General features: G+C 37.4%; 1 protein-coding gene across 1 annotated transcript in view; it reads right to left on the bottom strand.

Moving 5' to 3' along the window:
• ABI3BP (ABI family member 3 binding protein) overlaps positions 1 to 18,156 on the bottom strand; it is a 160,674-nt gene that overhangs the window by 81,815 nt on the left and 60,703 nt on the right. Inside the window, exons 11-25 of the mRNA XM_069868349.1 lie at positions 15,604 to 15,684; positions 14,179 to 14,253; positions 10,543 to 10,602; positions 9,952 to 10,026; positions 8,684 to 8,752; positions 7,371 to 7,445; positions 6,616 to 6,690; positions 5,414 to 5,479; positions 5,170 to 5,235; positions 4,058 to 4,126; positions 3,610 to 3,675; positions 2,498 to 2,566; positions 2,050 to 2,115; positions 891 to 956; positions 443 to 508 (exon numbers count right to left, since the gene is read on the bottom strand). Of these exons, the coding sequence (XP_069724450.1) occupies positions 443 to 508; positions 891 to 956; positions 2,050 to 2,115; positions 2,498 to 2,566; positions 3,610 to 3,675; positions 4,058 to 4,126; positions 5,170 to 5,235; positions 5,414 to 5,479; positions 6,616 to 6,690; positions 7,371 to 7,445; positions 8,684 to 8,752; positions 9,952 to 10,026; positions 10,543 to 10,602; positions 14,179 to 14,253; positions 15,604 to 15,684 (1,044 nt within the window). The remainder of the gene's footprint in view (positions 1 to 442; positions 509 to 890; positions 957 to 2,049; positions 2,116 to 2,497; positions 2,567 to 3,609; positions 3,676 to 4,057; positions 4,127 to 5,169; positions 5,236 to 5,413; positions 5,480 to 6,615; positions 6,691 to 7,370; positions 7,446 to 8,683; positions 8,753 to 9,951; positions 10,027 to 10,542; positions 10,603 to 14,178; positions 14,254 to 15,603; positions 15,685 to 18,156) is intronic.

Below are 18,156 nucleotides of genomic sequence, written 5' to 3' on the forward strand. Positions count from 1 at the left end.
AGTGTAGAATCTAGTCTATAAATACTCATTTGCACTCTACATCTTTGGTACATGAGGGGCTTACTCCAGATGAAAGGGAAGCAAGAATGCTGGTGGCGGTTTTCAAAAACATACAAGGATCAATATATTGGTAGCTATAAGGAAAAGGCCCCTAGTGATTTCTCTGGATTTGTTTTATATTCCCAGCACGGTGTGACAATGAGTTCTCTATGCAAGCTGTCATTCAGTCCCTGCAGAAAATGCTTGTCAACAATGGAAAAAGCATGGAACCAAACAATAGAATTGCAGAATAAGTGCGGTGAATGCACTGGCAAGCCAAGCTGCACCAAGTCTTCATACTTTCCATGAAAGATGACAAAGATGCCAGGTGGTTTGAGGTGGGAGGCGTAATGGGGAGTGAATGAGATAGGAGGAAATGAAAAAAAGAATTTCCGCTAGTTACCCATCACGGTTTGCTGGGTTGCCAGGGAGGAAGGAGTGGTAGATTTCCGCCTTGGTTTCCGAGTAGCTAAGATCAAACACAAAAACCACGTTCAGAACCTCAGACAGGCTGTTGTTGCATGGGTGGTATCAAGATTGAAGTATAAACGAGGAGACATGGCCCTTCTTAGGAAGGCTGCCATGTCACAGCAGCACTTCCCATAGCAGCATAAAGCTATCTTTCAGCTGGCATGGATAGCCCAAGGTAATAGAGTAAACCTAGAAATGGAACCCCCCAAAAAGGCAACAGAAAGCTTACAAATGGAGCAATTTCTAATAAGGAAACATAAGTGATCAGCCACATCATTGACCCACTTTTCAGGACATCAAAACTTCTGAACAGGCTCATCATTGCAGAGAAAGGCACTGCCAAAGTAATCAATGTAAGAAGGGAATCACGGGCTATTTACCCTTCACAGTCCTCGTGGTTTCCAGTGAAGCGGATAAGGTGGTCTCCAGGTCTGGTCTCTGGGTTGCTACGGTCAGACATGGAAATGATCTTGAGGTATTTACGTAATCTTGCCACAGGATGACAAGCAACACTGGTTCACAACACCCCAAATGTTTGCATTTAGGACCATAAATCCCTTTTCCGGGCAATATCTTGTGACTCAGTGACCAAGTTAGCTGTCTTGCAGTCTTGTAGTTGAAACTAACACAATACTCCTAGAAACACAGTTGCTAAATGGCTCTCCTTCAGCTAAATGGCTTTCCTTCAACTAAAAGGAAAAATGGCTAAGTGTCTGTTTCACCAAACAACTCCTTACATTTCCTTGGTAGATGCAGAAAAAACAGTCATTGCAGACTGATGATGGGAGCCAAAATATTCATCTCTGTATTCAGAATTTAAAATCTGATTTCACTTTTCCCTACTATCTCCCAAAGGCTTCATTCTAGAAGTTAGAAATCTTAGTCCCTTGTTCTAATAAAGTGCAATGACTTTGAAGAGGAATTGATGCAAGAAAGTGACCAAAGGAAATTTTTCTGCAGAATTCCAGCTCATTTTTCACCCTTGTACAACCCATCCTCCCATTGTACACTGAAGAAGAAGTAACTTCACTGAAATGTCTTCATCATACTCTCTGACCCTAGTTTTGCACAGATAAACTCCCCAAGCACACATAAAGCAGTGTAGAATCTAGTCTATAAATACTCATTTGCACTCTACATCTTTGGTACGTGAGGGGCTTACTCCAGATGAAAGGGAAGCAAGAATGCTGGTGGCGGTTTTCAAAAACATACAAGGATCAATATATTGGCAGCTATAAGGAAAAGGCCCCTAGTGATTTCTCTGGATTAGTTTATATTCCCAGCACGGTGTGACAATGAGTTCTCTATGCAAGCTGTCATTCAGTCCCTGCAGAAAATGCTTGTCAACAATGGAAAAAGCATGGAACCAAACAATAGAATTGCAGAATAAGTGCGGTGAATGCATTGGCAAGCCAAGCTGCACCACGTCTTCATACTTTCCATGAAAGATGACAAAGATGCCAGGTGGTTTGAGGTGGGAGGCGTGATGGGGAGTGAGTGAGGTAGGAGGAAATGAAAAAAAGAATTTCCGCTAGTTACCCATCACGGTTTGCTGGGTTGCCAGGGAGGAAGGAGTGGTAGATTTCCGCCTTGGTTTCCGAGTAGCTAAGATCAAACACAAAAACCACTTTCAGGACCTCAGACAGGCTGTTGTTGCATGGGTGGTATCAAGACTGAAGTATAAACGAGGAGACATGGCCCTTCTTAGGAAGGCTGCCATGTCACAGCAGCACTTCCCATAGCAGCATAGAGCTATCTTTCAGCTGGCAGAGATAGCCCAAGGTAATAGAGTAAACCTAGAAATCGAACCCCCCAAAAAGGCAACAGAAAGCTTACAAATGGAGCAATTTCTAATAAGGAGACCTAAGTCATCAGCCACATCATTGACCCACTTTTCAGGACATCAAAACTTCTGAACAGGCTCATCATTGCAGAGAAAGGCACTGCCAAAGTAATCAACGTAAGAAGGGAATCACGGGCTATTTACCCTTCACAGTCCTCGTGGTTTCCAGTGAAGCGGATAAGGTGGAGTCCAGGTCTGGTCTCTGGGTTGCTACTGTCAGACATGGAAATGATCTTGAGGTATTTACATAATCTTGCCACAGCACTACAAGCAGCACTGGTTCACAACACCCCAAATGTTTGCATTTAGGACCATACATCCCTTTTCCTGGCATTATCTCGTGACTCAGTGACCAAGTTAGATGTCAACCATATTGTAGTCTGTAGTTGAAACTAACACAATACTCCTAGAAACACAGTTGCTAAATGGCTCTCCTTCAGCTAAAAGGCTTTCCTTCAACTAAAAGGAAAAATGGCTAAGTGTCTGTTTCACCAAACAACTCCTTACATTTCCTTGGTAGATGCAGATAAAACAGTCATTGCAGACTGATGATGGGAGCCAAAATATTCATCTCTGTATTCAGAACTTAAAATCTGATTTCACTTTTCCCTACTATCTCCCAAAGGCTTCATTCTAGAAGTCAGAAATCTTAGTCCCTTGTTCTAATAAAGTGCAATGACTTTGAAGAGGCATTGATGCAAAAAAATGTCCAAAGGAAATTTTTCTATAGAATTCCAGCTCCTTTTTCACCCTTGTACAACCCATCCTCCCATTGTATTACCCAAATTTTGCATAGATAAACTGCACATAAAGCAGTGTAGAATCTAGTCTATAAATACTCATTTGCACTCTACATCTTTGGTACGTGAGGGGCTTACTCCAGATGAAAGGGAAGCAAGAGTGCTGGTGGCAGTTTTCAAACACATACAAGGATCAATATATCGGTAGCTATAAGGAAAAGGCCCCTAGTGATTTCTCTGGATTTGTTTTATATTCCCAGCACGGTGTGACAATGAGTTCTCTATGCAAGCTGTCATTCAGTCCCTGCAGAAAATGCTTGTCAACAATGGAAAAAGCATGGAACCAAACAATAGAATTGCAGAATAAGTGCGGTGAATGCATTGGCAAGCCAAGCTGCACCACGTCTTCATACTTTCCATGAAAGATGACAAAGATGCCAGGTGGTTTGAGGTGGGAGGCGTGATGGGGAGTGAGTGAGGTAGGAGGAAATGAAAAAAAGAATTTCCGCTAGTTACCCATCACGGTTTGCTGGGTTGCCAGGGAGGAAGGAGTGGTAGATTTCCGCCTTGGTTTCCGAGTAGCTAAGATCAAACACAAAAACCACTTTCAGGACCTCAGACAGGCTGTTGTTGCATGGGTGGTATCAAGACTGAAGTATAAACGAGGAGACATGGCCCTTCTTAGGAAGGCTGCCATGTCACAGCAGCACTTCCCATAGCAGCATAGAGCTATCTTTCAGCTGGCAGAGATAGCCCAAGGTAATAGAGTAAACCTAGAAATCGAACCCCCCAAAAAGGCAACAGAAAGCTTACAAATGGAGCAATTTCTAATAAGGAGACCTAAGTCATCAGCCACATCATTGACCCACTTTTCAGGACATCAAAACTTCTGAACAGGCTCATCATTGCAGAGAAAGGCACTGCCAAAGTAATCAACGTAAGAAGGGAATCACGGGCTATTTACCCTTCACAGTCCTCGTGGTTTCCAGTGAAGCGGATAAGGTGGAGTCCAGGTCTGGTCTCTGGGTTGCTACTGTCAGACATGGAAATGATCTTGAGGTATTTACATAATCTTGCCACAGCACTACAAGCAGCACTGGTTCACAACACCCCAAATGTTTGCATTTAGGACCATACATCCCTTTTCCTGGCATTATCTCGTGACTCAGTGACCAAGTTAGATGTCAACCATATTGTAGTCTGTAGTTGAAACTAACACAATACTCCTAGAAACACAGTTGCTAAATGGCTCTCCTTCAGCTAAAAGGCTTTCCTTCAACTAAAAGGAAAAATGGCTAAGTGTCTGTTTCACCAAACAACTCCTTACATTTCCTTGGTAGATGCAGATAAAACAGTCATTGCAGACTGATGATGGGAGCCAAAATATTCATCTCTGTATTCAGAACTTAAAATCTGATTTCACTTTTCCCTACTATCTCCCAAAGGCTTCATTCTAGAAGTCAGAAATCTTAGTCCCTTGTTCTAATAAAGTGCAATGACTTTGAAGAGGCATTGATGCAAAAAAATGTCCAAAGGAAATTTTTCTATAGAATTCCAGCTCCTTTTTCACCCTTGTACAACCCATCCTCCCATTGTATTACCCAAATTTTGCATAGATAAACTGCACATAAAGCAGTGTAGAATCTAGTCTATAAATACTCATTTGCACTCTACATCTTTGGTACGTGAGGGGCTTACTCCAGATGAAAGGGAAGCAAGAGTGCTGGTGGCAGTTTTCAAACACATACAAGGATCAATATATCGGTAGCTATAAGGAAAAGGCCCCTAGTGATTTCTCTGGATTTGTTTTATATTCCCAGCACGGTGTGACATTGAGTTCTCTATGCAAGCTGTCATTCAGTCCCTGCAGAAAATGCTTGTCAACAATGGAAAAAGCATGGAACCAAACAATAGAATTGCAGAATAAGTGCGGTGAATGCATTGGCAAGCCAAGCTGCACCACGTCTTCATACTTTCCATGAAGGATGACAAAGATGCCAGGTGGTTTGAGGTGGGAGGCGTGATGGGGAGTGAGTGAGGTAGGAGGAAATGAAAAAAAGAATTTCCGCTAGTTACCCATCACGGTTTGCTGGGTTGCCAGGGAGGAAGGAGTGGTAGATTTCCGCCTTGGTTTCCGAGTAGCTAAGATCAAACACAAAAACCACTTTCAGGACCTCAGACAGGCTGTTGTTGCATGGATGGTATAAAGATTGAAGTATAAATGAGGAGACATGGCCCTTCTTAGGAAGGCTGCCATGTCACAGCAGAGAGATGTGCTGCCAAAGTAATCAGCGTAGGAAGGGAATCACGGGCTATTTACCCTTCACAGTCCTCGTGGTTTCCAGTGAAGTGGATAAGGTGGTCTCCAGGTCTGGTCTCTGGGTTGCTACGGTCAGACATGGAAATGATCTTGAGGTATTTACGTAATCTTGCCACAGGATGACAAGCAACACTGGTTCACAACACCCCAAATGTTTGCATTTAGGACCATAAATCCCTTTTCCGGGCAATATCTCGTGACTCAGTGACCAAGTTAGATGTCAAGTGTCTTGTGGTTGAAACTAACACAATACTCCTAGAAACACAGTTGCTAAATGGCTCTCCTTCAGCTAAATGGCTTTCCTTCAACTAAAAGGAAAAATGGCTAAGTGTCTGTTGCACCAAGCAATTCCTTACATTTCCTTGGTAGATGCAGACAAAACAGTCATTGCAGACTGATCATGGGAGCCAAGAGATTCATCTCTGTATTCAGAATTTAAAATCTGACACTGAAATGTCTTCATCATACTCTCTTACCCTATTTTTTTACAGAAAAACTCCACATAAAGCAGTGTAGAATCTAGTCTATAAATACTCATTTGCATTCTGCATCTTTGGTATGTAAGGGGCTTACTCAAGATTAAAGGGAAGCAAGAATGCTGGTGACAGTTTTCAAACACACACAAGGATCAATAAATTGGTGGCTATAAGGAAAAGGCCCCTAGTGATTTCTCTGGATTTGTTTTATATTGCCAGCCGTTGGAAATTGAAACTCTTCCATTCAAGTCCTTCTACCTGAACCTTTTCTAGCAACTCAGTGATTCACTAACCAAATTAGTATATTGCATTTTACCATGGTGAAGAACTCACAAGGCATTCTTTAGAACAGCAGCTAAAGCTACTTCCCACCTATGGGGAAGCTTTTTCTTCCAACATAAAAAAGGACCAAAGTTAGCGCTTATTTAACCAGTCTTACTAACAGGCCTCCACATATATACTATCCTTCACAGAATTATGGACATTCCCACAGGACAATCTAACTAATCAGTTACAAACGTAACAAAAAAATTACCTTATAGTCCAAGATCTCATTCCAAATTTCTCAAACTTTCCAGCAGATACAACTGATAACTCTTTCTCACTCTCTAGTTACACTTTTAGATAGAGCAAGTCAGAATAAATCCTTGATTTAGCAAAGCATTTCTGTGTCTTTTGAGAGTGCCTAGATGTCAGGAAAACTACAATGAAGAGGGATATCATTACCAGCTGAGATTGGTGGCATTTCTGGCATGCCAGGTGTTGTGGATCTTGAAGAAAGAGGCTTCTTTTCACCTAAATCTGAAAAGATAATATTGTGTTAAAAGGCTTGATTGCCTCAGACCTGCTATGGATAGCACGGGATTCAGCAGATGAATGTTGCATTGTTAAGATGGAAGCAAATGGAATTTGCTTGCAAATCAGCTATGCATTATTGTATCTCATGAACTGTTAGGCTGATGTGGAAGTCCATGTGGAAACCATATGATCCAGTTATTAATACTGATGAGAATTATTACTATTTAAGAATCTTAGCACATAAAGAACTGCTGGTAGTAAGAAAACACCTTTTAATCCAGAAAACAGTCAATGCACCAGCCAATATAAAGCTAGTCAAAACAACCTTTCCACAGAAATATTGCACAGAAATACACGTTCAGTGCTTAATACACTCTCACAGTCAAGTTCTGTGGAAAGGAAAAAAATCAAAGCTAAGAATGGCAAGCCCACAGCTGGGAACCTCAGTAATGAGAAAACCAAACCAAATCAGCTAAATGGAACCCACTTCTATGCTCCCCAGTCCACCATCTATAAAGACAAATGATGAGTGCAGATGAGAATATAGCTAATGGCAGCAATGCGTGGTATGAATTACTAGGACGGTGACAACTAAAGCAGTGCAAAACTGCCAAAAGTAGCAGCAAGGATAAAAATTAAAAGAAAATCTTTACAAGCAAATAAAGCAATCTTATCAACTTTACCCAGCATTGTTTCTAACAACTGGGGTTCTGTAGTGCTTATTGGCATGGATATTTCCCACTCAGCAGTACCTCCAGCTGCAGAAAGAGAGATATAAATACACCTGAGAAATAGTTTCATGTAAGTAAATTAAGAAGGAAGAGTTACAGGAGAGAAATTTTACCTTCCACTGCTCTGCAGACTGTTTTTTATTTGTTTATTTATTTAAAAAATGAAAATGAATTTTTTTAAGTTTCTAAAATACCCTCACTAATTACTTAGCTGAAGATGTTTTTCTAGTTTTCCCAAGTGTGCAAATGTTCATAGAGAGTCTGAAAAACAATATAATTTTACATGCACTCACTTTAGATAGCACCTGAAAAAACAACTCTGTCATCTTACAATGAAGTTAAGAATTCTTCAGCAAATTTGGGAAAAAAATGTGATTTCAGGAGATAAAACCCCTCAGTACCAGTTTGCTATGTCACTTAGCTCTATGCAGTTCCTCAATTTCAGCCAATTTTTTTTCAGTCAGATTTGGTCTGAGGTATCCCACCAAACAGAATGAACTAATGATTTAAAATGATTGCCTGGGAGAAGGATACCTTATAGAACAGTGCAGCAAAACTCAACTCTTGAAAAATGTATTTGGATGCCAAGAACCAGTAGGTTATACAGCAGAGCACTTAATAAACTATAGTTACTATAGTTACATTGTTCAGCGTAAAGCTTTGGGCAATGAACTGATTTCCTTCCCCCTCAATCTCCTCCTACCCCTTCCCCATTGCTCTCACCTCTCATGCACATAAATATTCAAGAAATTCTTGCAAAAATTAAACATCCTCACATATCAAGGCTATAGTAAAAGACGAATCTATCCCTAAAGATGTAAGACAAACTATGGCTTAGTTGGAAAGGTCTGTCCTGTGAGTTATTTCTTTTTTTATTTTAAGACAACACACAGGGAAAAGAAACCCACAGCAAATGTATATAGACACTGAAAAACAGACAGAAAGAGAACAATCTTATCATTAAGAGTGTAAAAGTCTTATGGCTTGCAAAATTAAATATTTTCCTTACACACCCATTTGATTGATAGGTCATTATTCTCATTATGTAAGCTAGCTGCAGCCTTGCTTTAAATCTGTCTTGTGTCTAATCCCAGAAATGACCATGCTGTTATAGGAATTGAAAAAGTAACATATAGGGCAGGACACAATGCAAGCACTATGGAATAACTGTTAGAAATCATCAACAGGGAAGCAGTAATAAACTTCTGAGCACCAACCAAACAAACAAAAGGGTATGTTTGCAAAATAATATTACTATAATTTACCAGTGTCTGGTATTTCTGAAGCTGTAAAAGTTAGGGCAGTAGAAGTAACATGATGAAAGTCATGTGAAGCTGGAAAATAAAAACAAAAATCATGCTGCATTGTTTTGAAGTGACAAGAATCACCATGCAACAGCATCATATTCTTTCATGAGCTGAAGAAATTTCTACATAATATTTAACACATTACGTTCTGCAGAAAGGTAGACTCTGAAGTGTATAATAAACAATTAAGTATGACTTGAAAACAATTTCCAATAACATGCATTACTGCACAGACACATAATGCAACTAATGACCCAACTGGTAGAAGCATCATACAAAATGAAGTGGAACTATAGAATTAAAAAGGAAAAACAGAAGGCTATTCAAAAAAAGGAGATCAAATTATGAATAAAAATTAGCAAAATGAGACTGTGTGGAATTCTGTCTAGAATTCCAAGGATCAAGAAGGAGGATATGCCAGTGCTGAAACTGGAGAAGGAAAAAAGGATGACAAAGCAGGAGATGCACCAAATGAAACACATAAACTGCCTTTCGCCAGACATGTGAAAGGCTGAGAGTTGCGGTCAATCTCACCTTTACTAATGGATTTACTTCATGAGGCATTACCTTATTGCCATGCTAATGAAGTGATATCTTTCCAACTGGCTCTCATCTTATTATTTTACTTTTATTTATTTTTTTACTTTTGGATAACCATCAGTGGCCCAGGAAAAATATCTAGTTATTACAAAATCAACTATAAAATAAGAGAAAAACATCATAGAAATTTTCTGAGGACAAACTAGCCACTGTCTGAAGCTTCAATAACATGCTTTTATAGTGCCAGTTTTTAAATCTGTGCACTTAGAATTATATCTATGTTTATATGGAAAAGCTAAAAGAAGAGCTACATTTTCAAAAGATGTTGGAATTTATGCAATTTCCATTAATTTCTTGGGACTCTGAGTACATCAGTAAATCAGGATATTCCACGTACAAAACTCAGACATAGACAGGCCTATGTAAATTTTATATTTATTATAAATCCAATTTAATTTTAAACCTAAGAATTACGTGCTGTAGCCAAATATGGAAAAACCTCCAAACAACTAGTTCAATATTTCATATAAAATGCCATAAAGAAACCTTCTATTTGATACAGAACTTTCATACCTGCAGTTACTCTTCATTTATGTCAAACTGAACAAACTATTCAATGAGAAGCACTACATCTTCTCTGAAAATTCCTGACTGTCAAGAGGATTAATTTTATGAGGAATCATTACCACAGCTGGTTGGTTGCACTTCTGTGGCACCAGATGTTTTGGATCCCGAAGAAACAGGTTGTGTTTCCTCAAAAGCTGAAAAAATAATCTGATCTTAAAAAGCTGAAAGACTTGTGACAATGGATTAGCATCAAATAGTTTAGTGAAGGCTGTGCAATTCCAGATGGTGCTAATGGAAAGCTAAGCAGGATGGCAGATGGTCTAAAAGTGAGATGCGAGACAACAGTGACATGACAACAGGAGATGATGGCTTGCCATACAGTCTTCTAGCCTTGAAATTTGAGTTCCACACGCCCCAAAGAATTCTTATCAGTAAGGAATTTTGTCTTATTAAATTTTCTGGAAGAAGAACTGCATCTACATAGAAAGAAATAAGCTAACAATGAGATATGACAATGCTGCTTTAAGCAGTTTTTAAGGCAGTAACATATGTGTTTTTCAGCTAGTTACACAGACACCAGAACGGTGAAAAAGCAGCTCTCTGTGAGTGTTGGTAGCCAAGATTCTAAAGCGGATCTTAAAATTACCATTTGCAGATCTACGTGATGCTAAGATAATGGATAAAAGTCATGGAAATAATGTGATGATTACCCATCTCCATCTCTCTGGTTTCTGCAGAAGGCAAAGATTTCAAGGCTGGACTCTGAGTAGCTAAGAGAAAACATGAAAAAGTTGTATGATACCAAGACAGACACTCTCCTTGCAAGTGGCTCAAAATCTAATTTTAATCATAACTAGCAAGTTTTTGTTTGGCTTAAAGGTTTCTTATTTCTATTATTTTTCACACCATTCAGACTTAGGCATACGTCTTCTAATCAGGTTGAAACTATATTACTTCAGAGGTTTTTCTTCACAGTGAAGCAGCTGCAACTCAAACAATACATTTAATCTTCACAGCACAGGTCTGTATAAACTGGTTGCTATTACATTATGTATAACTATTTTTAAAGGAGCTATAATGGGAAAAGATAAAAAAAGAGTAATACAATGAAGTCAGCAAACTGATCATGAAAGTCAGTAAACAGCATCTTTTGTATGTTGTGCTGTAATGAAGACTATTATAAACCCCTTATGGTTATTTCACTTTAAAATATGGATAAGTTGAAGTTACCTGCTTTAGTGAAAACATGGAATCAAGGTGGAATCAGACATTCTTACTTAATAGTTTTTATGAACAAGTTTCCACTATGTGTAGGGTTTGCATTACTGTCCTGCTTCTAAGAAACAGCTTCTAGTCAACTGTGTGTACAGGCCAGTAAGTACCATTCTTTCCAGTAAATTTATCATTCACTTATGCCCAGTGATGTTGTAATATATTTGAAAGAGGAAATTTCCATCTATGTTTTTAATTGGTCTTTATCAAGATGAGTTTTTTTTGAAAAGCACTTATACTGGAATTTTAAAATTAATCTTCCCTGAAATCTTGAGATTGAGAAAAACTTTCAAACAGCTACAGCTAGGCTTCATTTCTAGCATAGGCAATATAAATATAAGCCCAAAAGCGAGTAGAACTTTTGTTTCATATATTAGATCTTCTTTCCCATTTACATTCAATCCAGCTTATCACACTAACAAACTAGGTTACTATCTTGATATAGTTGGACTCAGCATTTGGACCAGATGATTGTTGTAGATCCCTTCCAACAGGAACTATTTTATTCTAATAATAACAACAAAAGCCATATGTTTCACCCCTTTTGGCAAAAAACTCCCGTTGATCCATTTACACCCAGAACAATGAGAGATCACCCAAAGGTCTCAGAACACTGAAGGCATGCTAATAAAGCTATCTTTTCAGAAAGGTTTGAATTCAAAATATAGCGACCACACAGAAAGTTTACAAAACAAAGGAGATGTCTCCCTCTGGTACAATTGAGATAAAAAAAATAGAATCTTCAGGGGAGCTGGGGCAGAACACAGGTCATGCATACACTTGCATTTCAGAAATTAAATTTTGCTTTCTTTGTGATTTTATGGCAGCAAATGACCAAGGCATGCAGAGGCACAGTGCAGAGACAGAGTGCATCACAGTACACCACAGACATAGTAAATCTCCTCCGTACACGCACCCCTCCCTCCCACAGAACATCTTTGGCTTCAGCACTGAATTCATGGGGAGCACAGATGCTCCAGCTGGGCCCACCCTCACGTAATTAAATCACAGTTTTGCTAAGTGGAACTATACGGAAGGAATGGAAGATATGAGAGCAAAGACCCCCAAAAATATTCAAATGAAACCTGTACTTTGCCTCAAATGCTATCATTGTACCTTTACCATGGAGAGAAACATAGCATTCAGTTATTGTTCCCCAGCAGAAAGCAAAAATACTTCTTGTGCCTAATAATTTTCAGGCTTTAAGCTATATTTATAGCAAACAAGTTCTTCAGTCACCTAATGTCTCTCTCTCTCACCAGTGCTGCCTCAAACTGGATTTATCCAAACTTCTTTCACTACAGTAAAAACAAATCTGTATTCCCATCCCTTCAATCATAGCTGGAAAAGAGCCGTCAAAAGAACAAATTGTGCTCTAGTGAATTTGGTTCAAACATGCATTTCAAGAAGTAAGAGCTGGTTATGGAAATTGTTTGGTAGACTGCATTAAGTAAAAGTATGCCATCTAAATAAACCAACACTATTATACGATAACTTCTTGACTAATGCTTAGTGAAATATAAACCCATAAAGTTTCAAGGTCACTCACAAGTTAGCTATTGTAATACCTGTTTATATAGATAGCAGGAGCAAGCAGTTGTTTTGACTAACACAATGACACAGTCTAAAGAATTATAGGCCTGTTATGAAAACAGAGGTCTTGAGAAAGGGAGATATAGGATGTGGAGTAGTGGAATGTAGGCATGGGATAGTAAGAGATGGGGCGACAAAGCTAGGCAGTGGAGAGCCCATGCTATAAACATCTCAGTGATGGCCAGTTATAAAAATTGCACACCCTGAGCTGGGCAAAATTTCATTTAAGGGTAACAAGTACACAGAAAGAGTATCTAACATACATGAATGACACCATATGCAGTTAATAAGGATGTATCTCTCAGCAGAAGAATGAAAGAAGAGAGTAGGTAGAAATCATCAATCATCATATTCCTCCCAGCAAAAGGCTCCAGATGCTCACAATGTGCTGAAAGATACCCACTCATCACCAACAAAGGCATGCAATTGCTACGCTTTAAGTCCAGAGGTGTAGTGGAAGGGTGTGAAAAATACCAGGAAAAAGGGTAGAAACTAAGAAGTTTGTGAGTTAATATTTTAATCACATTACTGCTATTATTGAGGGGTTTTTTTTGCATTAATAATCAGTTTTACTGTAAGAGCTAAATCTAGATTAATGATGATTCTTGAATTAAATAGACCATTAAGATTTCCATTACACCAACAGTAAACTTGGCTCTATTTACATATGCATACACATACACCTACACATATACATGCATATGCATATATGTAAATACTTGTGCCTATACATGTCTACATACATGAAATGTATGTGTATACATACATGCAATATAGGTTTAAAAAAAAAGAAAGAAAGAGTGTTTCCTCTTTGCCCATAAGAAGATTTTGTCCGTAACATTTTGACCCTAATACGGGTAAAACTATTTTGAAAATGTAAGCAGTGACATACTTTCTCAGTATCAATCCTTTCCAAAGTGTCCTGAAGTTCATCACTAAGCAACTAATGAATCTAGAAATAAGTAGATGCTTATGAATATTTAAACCACAACATCTACAACTTATGACTCTATTTTAACCAAATGTACAAGTGTTTGGCAAACAGGATGAAAACCTGCAGAACTGGTGTTAGCTAGAAAAATACTCCAACTGTGAAATACAGAAATACAGTCAGTCTCAGAAGCTTATGGAGTACTTTGAAGAGAATTGCAAGACTAAGAGTACAGATTTTAGCTAAGTATAAATTGCCATCATTATTCTACAGATAAAAATTAACCCATACATTCTCAGGAGTTTTTGTTTGTTTGTTTTATAAAATGAAGCATTAATTTGGAGCATCTTGTTGTGATAGTGAAGCAAAATCAGACCTAGAATGAAAGAAGAAAATTGCAGTTTTGTGAAAAAAAACCTAGCTACCTTGTTTTACATATGGAATGATATTATTGCAGCTGAGGCATTAAAACCTACCAGTCCTGGAAACAACAAAAGAATTAAATAATTTTCCACCAAGTTTTACTCAAATTTACAAAGAACATGATTACCAAGTTCTGTCAATGGTCTTTTTGGAGCATCAGAGATTCTGAATCCAGAAGGAACTGGCTGTATTTCATTAGAAGCTATGATAAAAGAAATAATCAAGGCTTTACTCGATTAAGAACATTACAAGAAACACTATGGAACTATATTTTGGCTTATAAATACTCATTCCTGAAACCAATGATATTTCATAAAAAAGAAAAAAGTAGTTCCAACCTAGAAAAAAAACCCAAATTGAACCACATAACTTTGCCACTTAAAAATATCTGTGGAATATGAATGAAATCGCTTTTTCACTAATCATAATGCAGATCCATGAATCACAGGAAGTCGATAATGAATGTGCATCAGTGACTACGATGACCTGATTGGAAACTAAGCAGTGACCCATCATGATTAATCTTCATATTTTACTCTTTAAAAGTATGACTAAAAAGCAAGCAAGGTTGTTTACGCTTTAAAAAACCGATTAAAGTTAGAATGAAAATTTGTTTGACTAACAGGTAGCTTCAGTGAATGCTGGAAATCTGCTTGGAGCTGTAAATGAAAAAAAAAAGACAAAGAAGAGAGTATTGCATTAAAACTAGTCAACAGGATTATGTAAGAATATGTTTATTCATAATAATCACTAGTCCTCTTCATGGGAAGATCTGTATTTCATTCCTGTAAATGATGATATTTTCTTTACCATACATCATCCTGTATATATGCTATCTGTGCTTTAGAAAAATCTACGCAAATCTAAAAAAAAAAAAAAAATACAACCTCAGGTTTAAAATTTCTGTTCATAATTTTGCATCGCTTGGGGATTAAAATACAGGCAACAAAACCAACATTGAAGAATTTAGAATTCTGAATGCAAGAAATATGTAGATGCTGTTCCAAATCATGGAACTAACAATACTACTACTTAGATCTGAAATATCTTATTCTGAGACAACTCTATGAAAAAATCAGTAGAGCTCTTTATTCCTCTAGGACAAATAGAATTATATCATGTCACATGAATTATGAAATTTTCCTTTTGCATCACGATTGATGCTATCTTTAATGAATCTGTCATCAGAAGAAAATCAAGCAGGTAATTATAGCAGTTCTATCACTGAGTTTAATTTTACTGATGGAAATCTTCTGTGATATCAGTCATACAGATGACATAGACAGAAAGCACTACTTTAAAAAACAAAACTGAATGACCAAGTCAAATCTGCTAGCAATAATCATACGCATAACAGCTACAGTTCTAGATGCATCCTGCCTTACATTTCATGTGCGAGTTGCTAGAAACACAAAGAGAAACATAATATGTGGGTTAGGATTTCCTTTGGAGTTAGCACAAAGAGGGTGAAGTAAGTAGTAGAGAAATTCTGCTGGAGGAGAAAAAAAGCATTTAATGTTCAAAGGAGGCAAAAATCAGCAAAATTAGTTACCCAGTATGTTTTGAGTTTGCACCAATTCAGGTTTAGGCGTTGACTTAAGTTCCTGTGGTCCATGTTTTTTCTCAGCCTGAGCTAGAAAAAAGAAGCTTTATTTAATTTAGAATCCCTCTGAGCTTTACTGTACCTACTACCTGTTCCTGCTTGCTGCTTTTCTGACCTGATTAGAATAATTTCTACAGCAGCTCTACTCCATCATGAGTAGTTTTTTATTTTGTTTTCAAATGTGAAATCTCTATGATGTTTTGTATTTATTTTGTCACAGAAAAGGAAAATATAAGTCACAAAGAGCAACACTCAGATCAGAAAAACACGCTGCACTTCTCTTACAGCCTCACATTTGCAAACTCACTATGCTATCCATTATAAACAAGGTCAATTACATCATAAAGCCCATTTACAAATATTTTCCATGCTATTCTGGATTTTAAAAAATAATTTGAATATCAAAATTGTCAGGAAAATAAAAGATTCACCTCTAATACCCGAGCTCTTTCATTTGTCTAGTAATGATAGGTTTTTGACTTTCATTCCTTCTTCTACATTTTCAGAAAAAAAGATGGGCAGTTTATTAAGCAGCCATTAAATATACCTAAACTGGATGGCTGATGATATTTTAATAGAGCAGTGAAGAATCATACTGTGTTCACATAACTTTTAGTTCCTGTGGTATGCAAGTCAAGATCACATTTTTCATCTCCATATTGTTGGAGGTCCCGTAGACTTTAGTCAGTCATACAATACACAGAACTGGCAATCTCAGTCATACGGAGTAATCTCATTGATATGGAACACAAGATAGTAAGGTCTCGGTCTTGAATGTAATAAGAGCATTAGTTCCTTCCACAGAGTAAGCTGCACAACATTTAGCTGTTGGTATTTAGAGATGTTTAATATCAGTGATCAGCACCAAGATAGCACTAAGTTTTTGTCTTCATTCAGATTAGTAAAATATTACTTTCTTTTTGAGATAAAATAGAAGTTACTTTTGTTTTTCCAGCGTGCTCTCCATGCTTTTTCCACAATCTACTGAGAATGCTTCAAATAAGAACCAATCATACAGATTTAAAAGCTTGTTTAATTTCCCAAAGAAAACATTCTGATTTACAGATTCTAAATAGTTACGTAGATGCTGCTATTATTACAACCAGTATATTATTTTCTGCTTTGGAGTATGCTGCTTTTCAGTGCCATAAAAGCTGGAATCTCCAGACATTCTCCCTTATTAGGACCCAATTCAGCTTCTACTAAGTCAGTTCCTTGCTGTTACTGTGATCAGTGGAAGGAAGATTTTGTTCTTCAGAGAAATTAAAGCAATTTATCTCTATCAAGAAAATTCACCCATAAGAGACCCAGAGACAACAACTAACAAACCCATACCTCAGAAGTACTTCAAAAGCTAACATTTCTTGTTGATGAAATGTAATAATGAAAAAAAAAAATCACCAAAACCACCAAAACCAAATACAGATGTTTAGAACTCCTTATGCTTTAAGTTTTTTTAGAAGTCAGATGTTCATACACTCACATAAAGCATGTCTCTTGTAAGCTAAGTTAGATGAGCAAGCTGAACAAGAAAAAGCATGACTAGAATTGGGACAAAAGAAAACAGACTATCCTTTGTTTTGCACAGAATTGTAGGGATGATGTGAAACAACAGAAGAAATTTTTGTAAAAGAAGATACAGGAAGCAGAAAGTTTAGGTTTTAAAAGCCAAATCAGAGATAATGAAAAGTCTCTGACTTTTCCAGGGCAACAGGTAAACTAGGCTTAATGTGCTGGTTACATAAATAACTTGCTCCTTTTTTAAAAAAGCCCTAGTTCTTCCATGTCATAGACAAATGCACTGATATTCCTAACTTTTAGTTAGCTCCAATTTCCCTGTAAAATTAACAAAAACACTTGCACTGTGTTGCTAGCTTGAGGTATATTAGACAGCATTGTAAAGATTGACGTTAAAAAAAAACCAAACAATTTGTGGTGTTGTGTTAAGAATAAATTAGTCCTCAAGATCTTATTTTCATTTTAAAGTCTTGTCACCTTTCTCTCCCTTCAGCAAAGAAGCTGCTAGAAGCCAACTATTGCCTCTAATGACAGCAGAATCAAGACATCAGTCTCAGTTACAGGTTAAAAGCCTGACTACAGAAAGCAAAGATAGGCATATGTCTACTTAAACAATTCCAAAATGTGGGTTGATAAAGAGGGAGAAACTCATTCTTCATCATTTAACTCTGAGCAACTTAGTTTTCTCCAATATTTTTGCCTTCAAATTGCAAATGTTAAAATATAGGGCTATGATTTTCATACAACTTGATAAAGCAGTCTATTTATGTTATGCTAACTTGTTTCCCAGGCAAATGGAAGCAGTAAATCTTGAGATATTTAAAACTTTACTTCATGTTTTTGAACATTTTATGAAATTATCGTCCGAATACAGCCTTTTTAAAAAAACCTATACGTATTCAGCCACAAGCAGATAAAAAAACCTTCAGTCTTCGAAATATACAAATAAACAGACATTCCACAGACACATAACCTTGAATACGG

This window comes from Phaenicophaeus curvirostris, chromosome 1 (genome assembly GCF_032191515.1).
Source record: "Phaenicophaeus curvirostris isolate KB17595 chromosome 1, BPBGC_Pcur_1.0, whole genome shotgun sequence".
Classification (NCBI taxonomy): domain Eukaryota; kingdom Metazoa; phylum Chordata; class Aves; order Cuculiformes; family Cuculidae; genus Phaenicophaeus; species Phaenicophaeus curvirostris.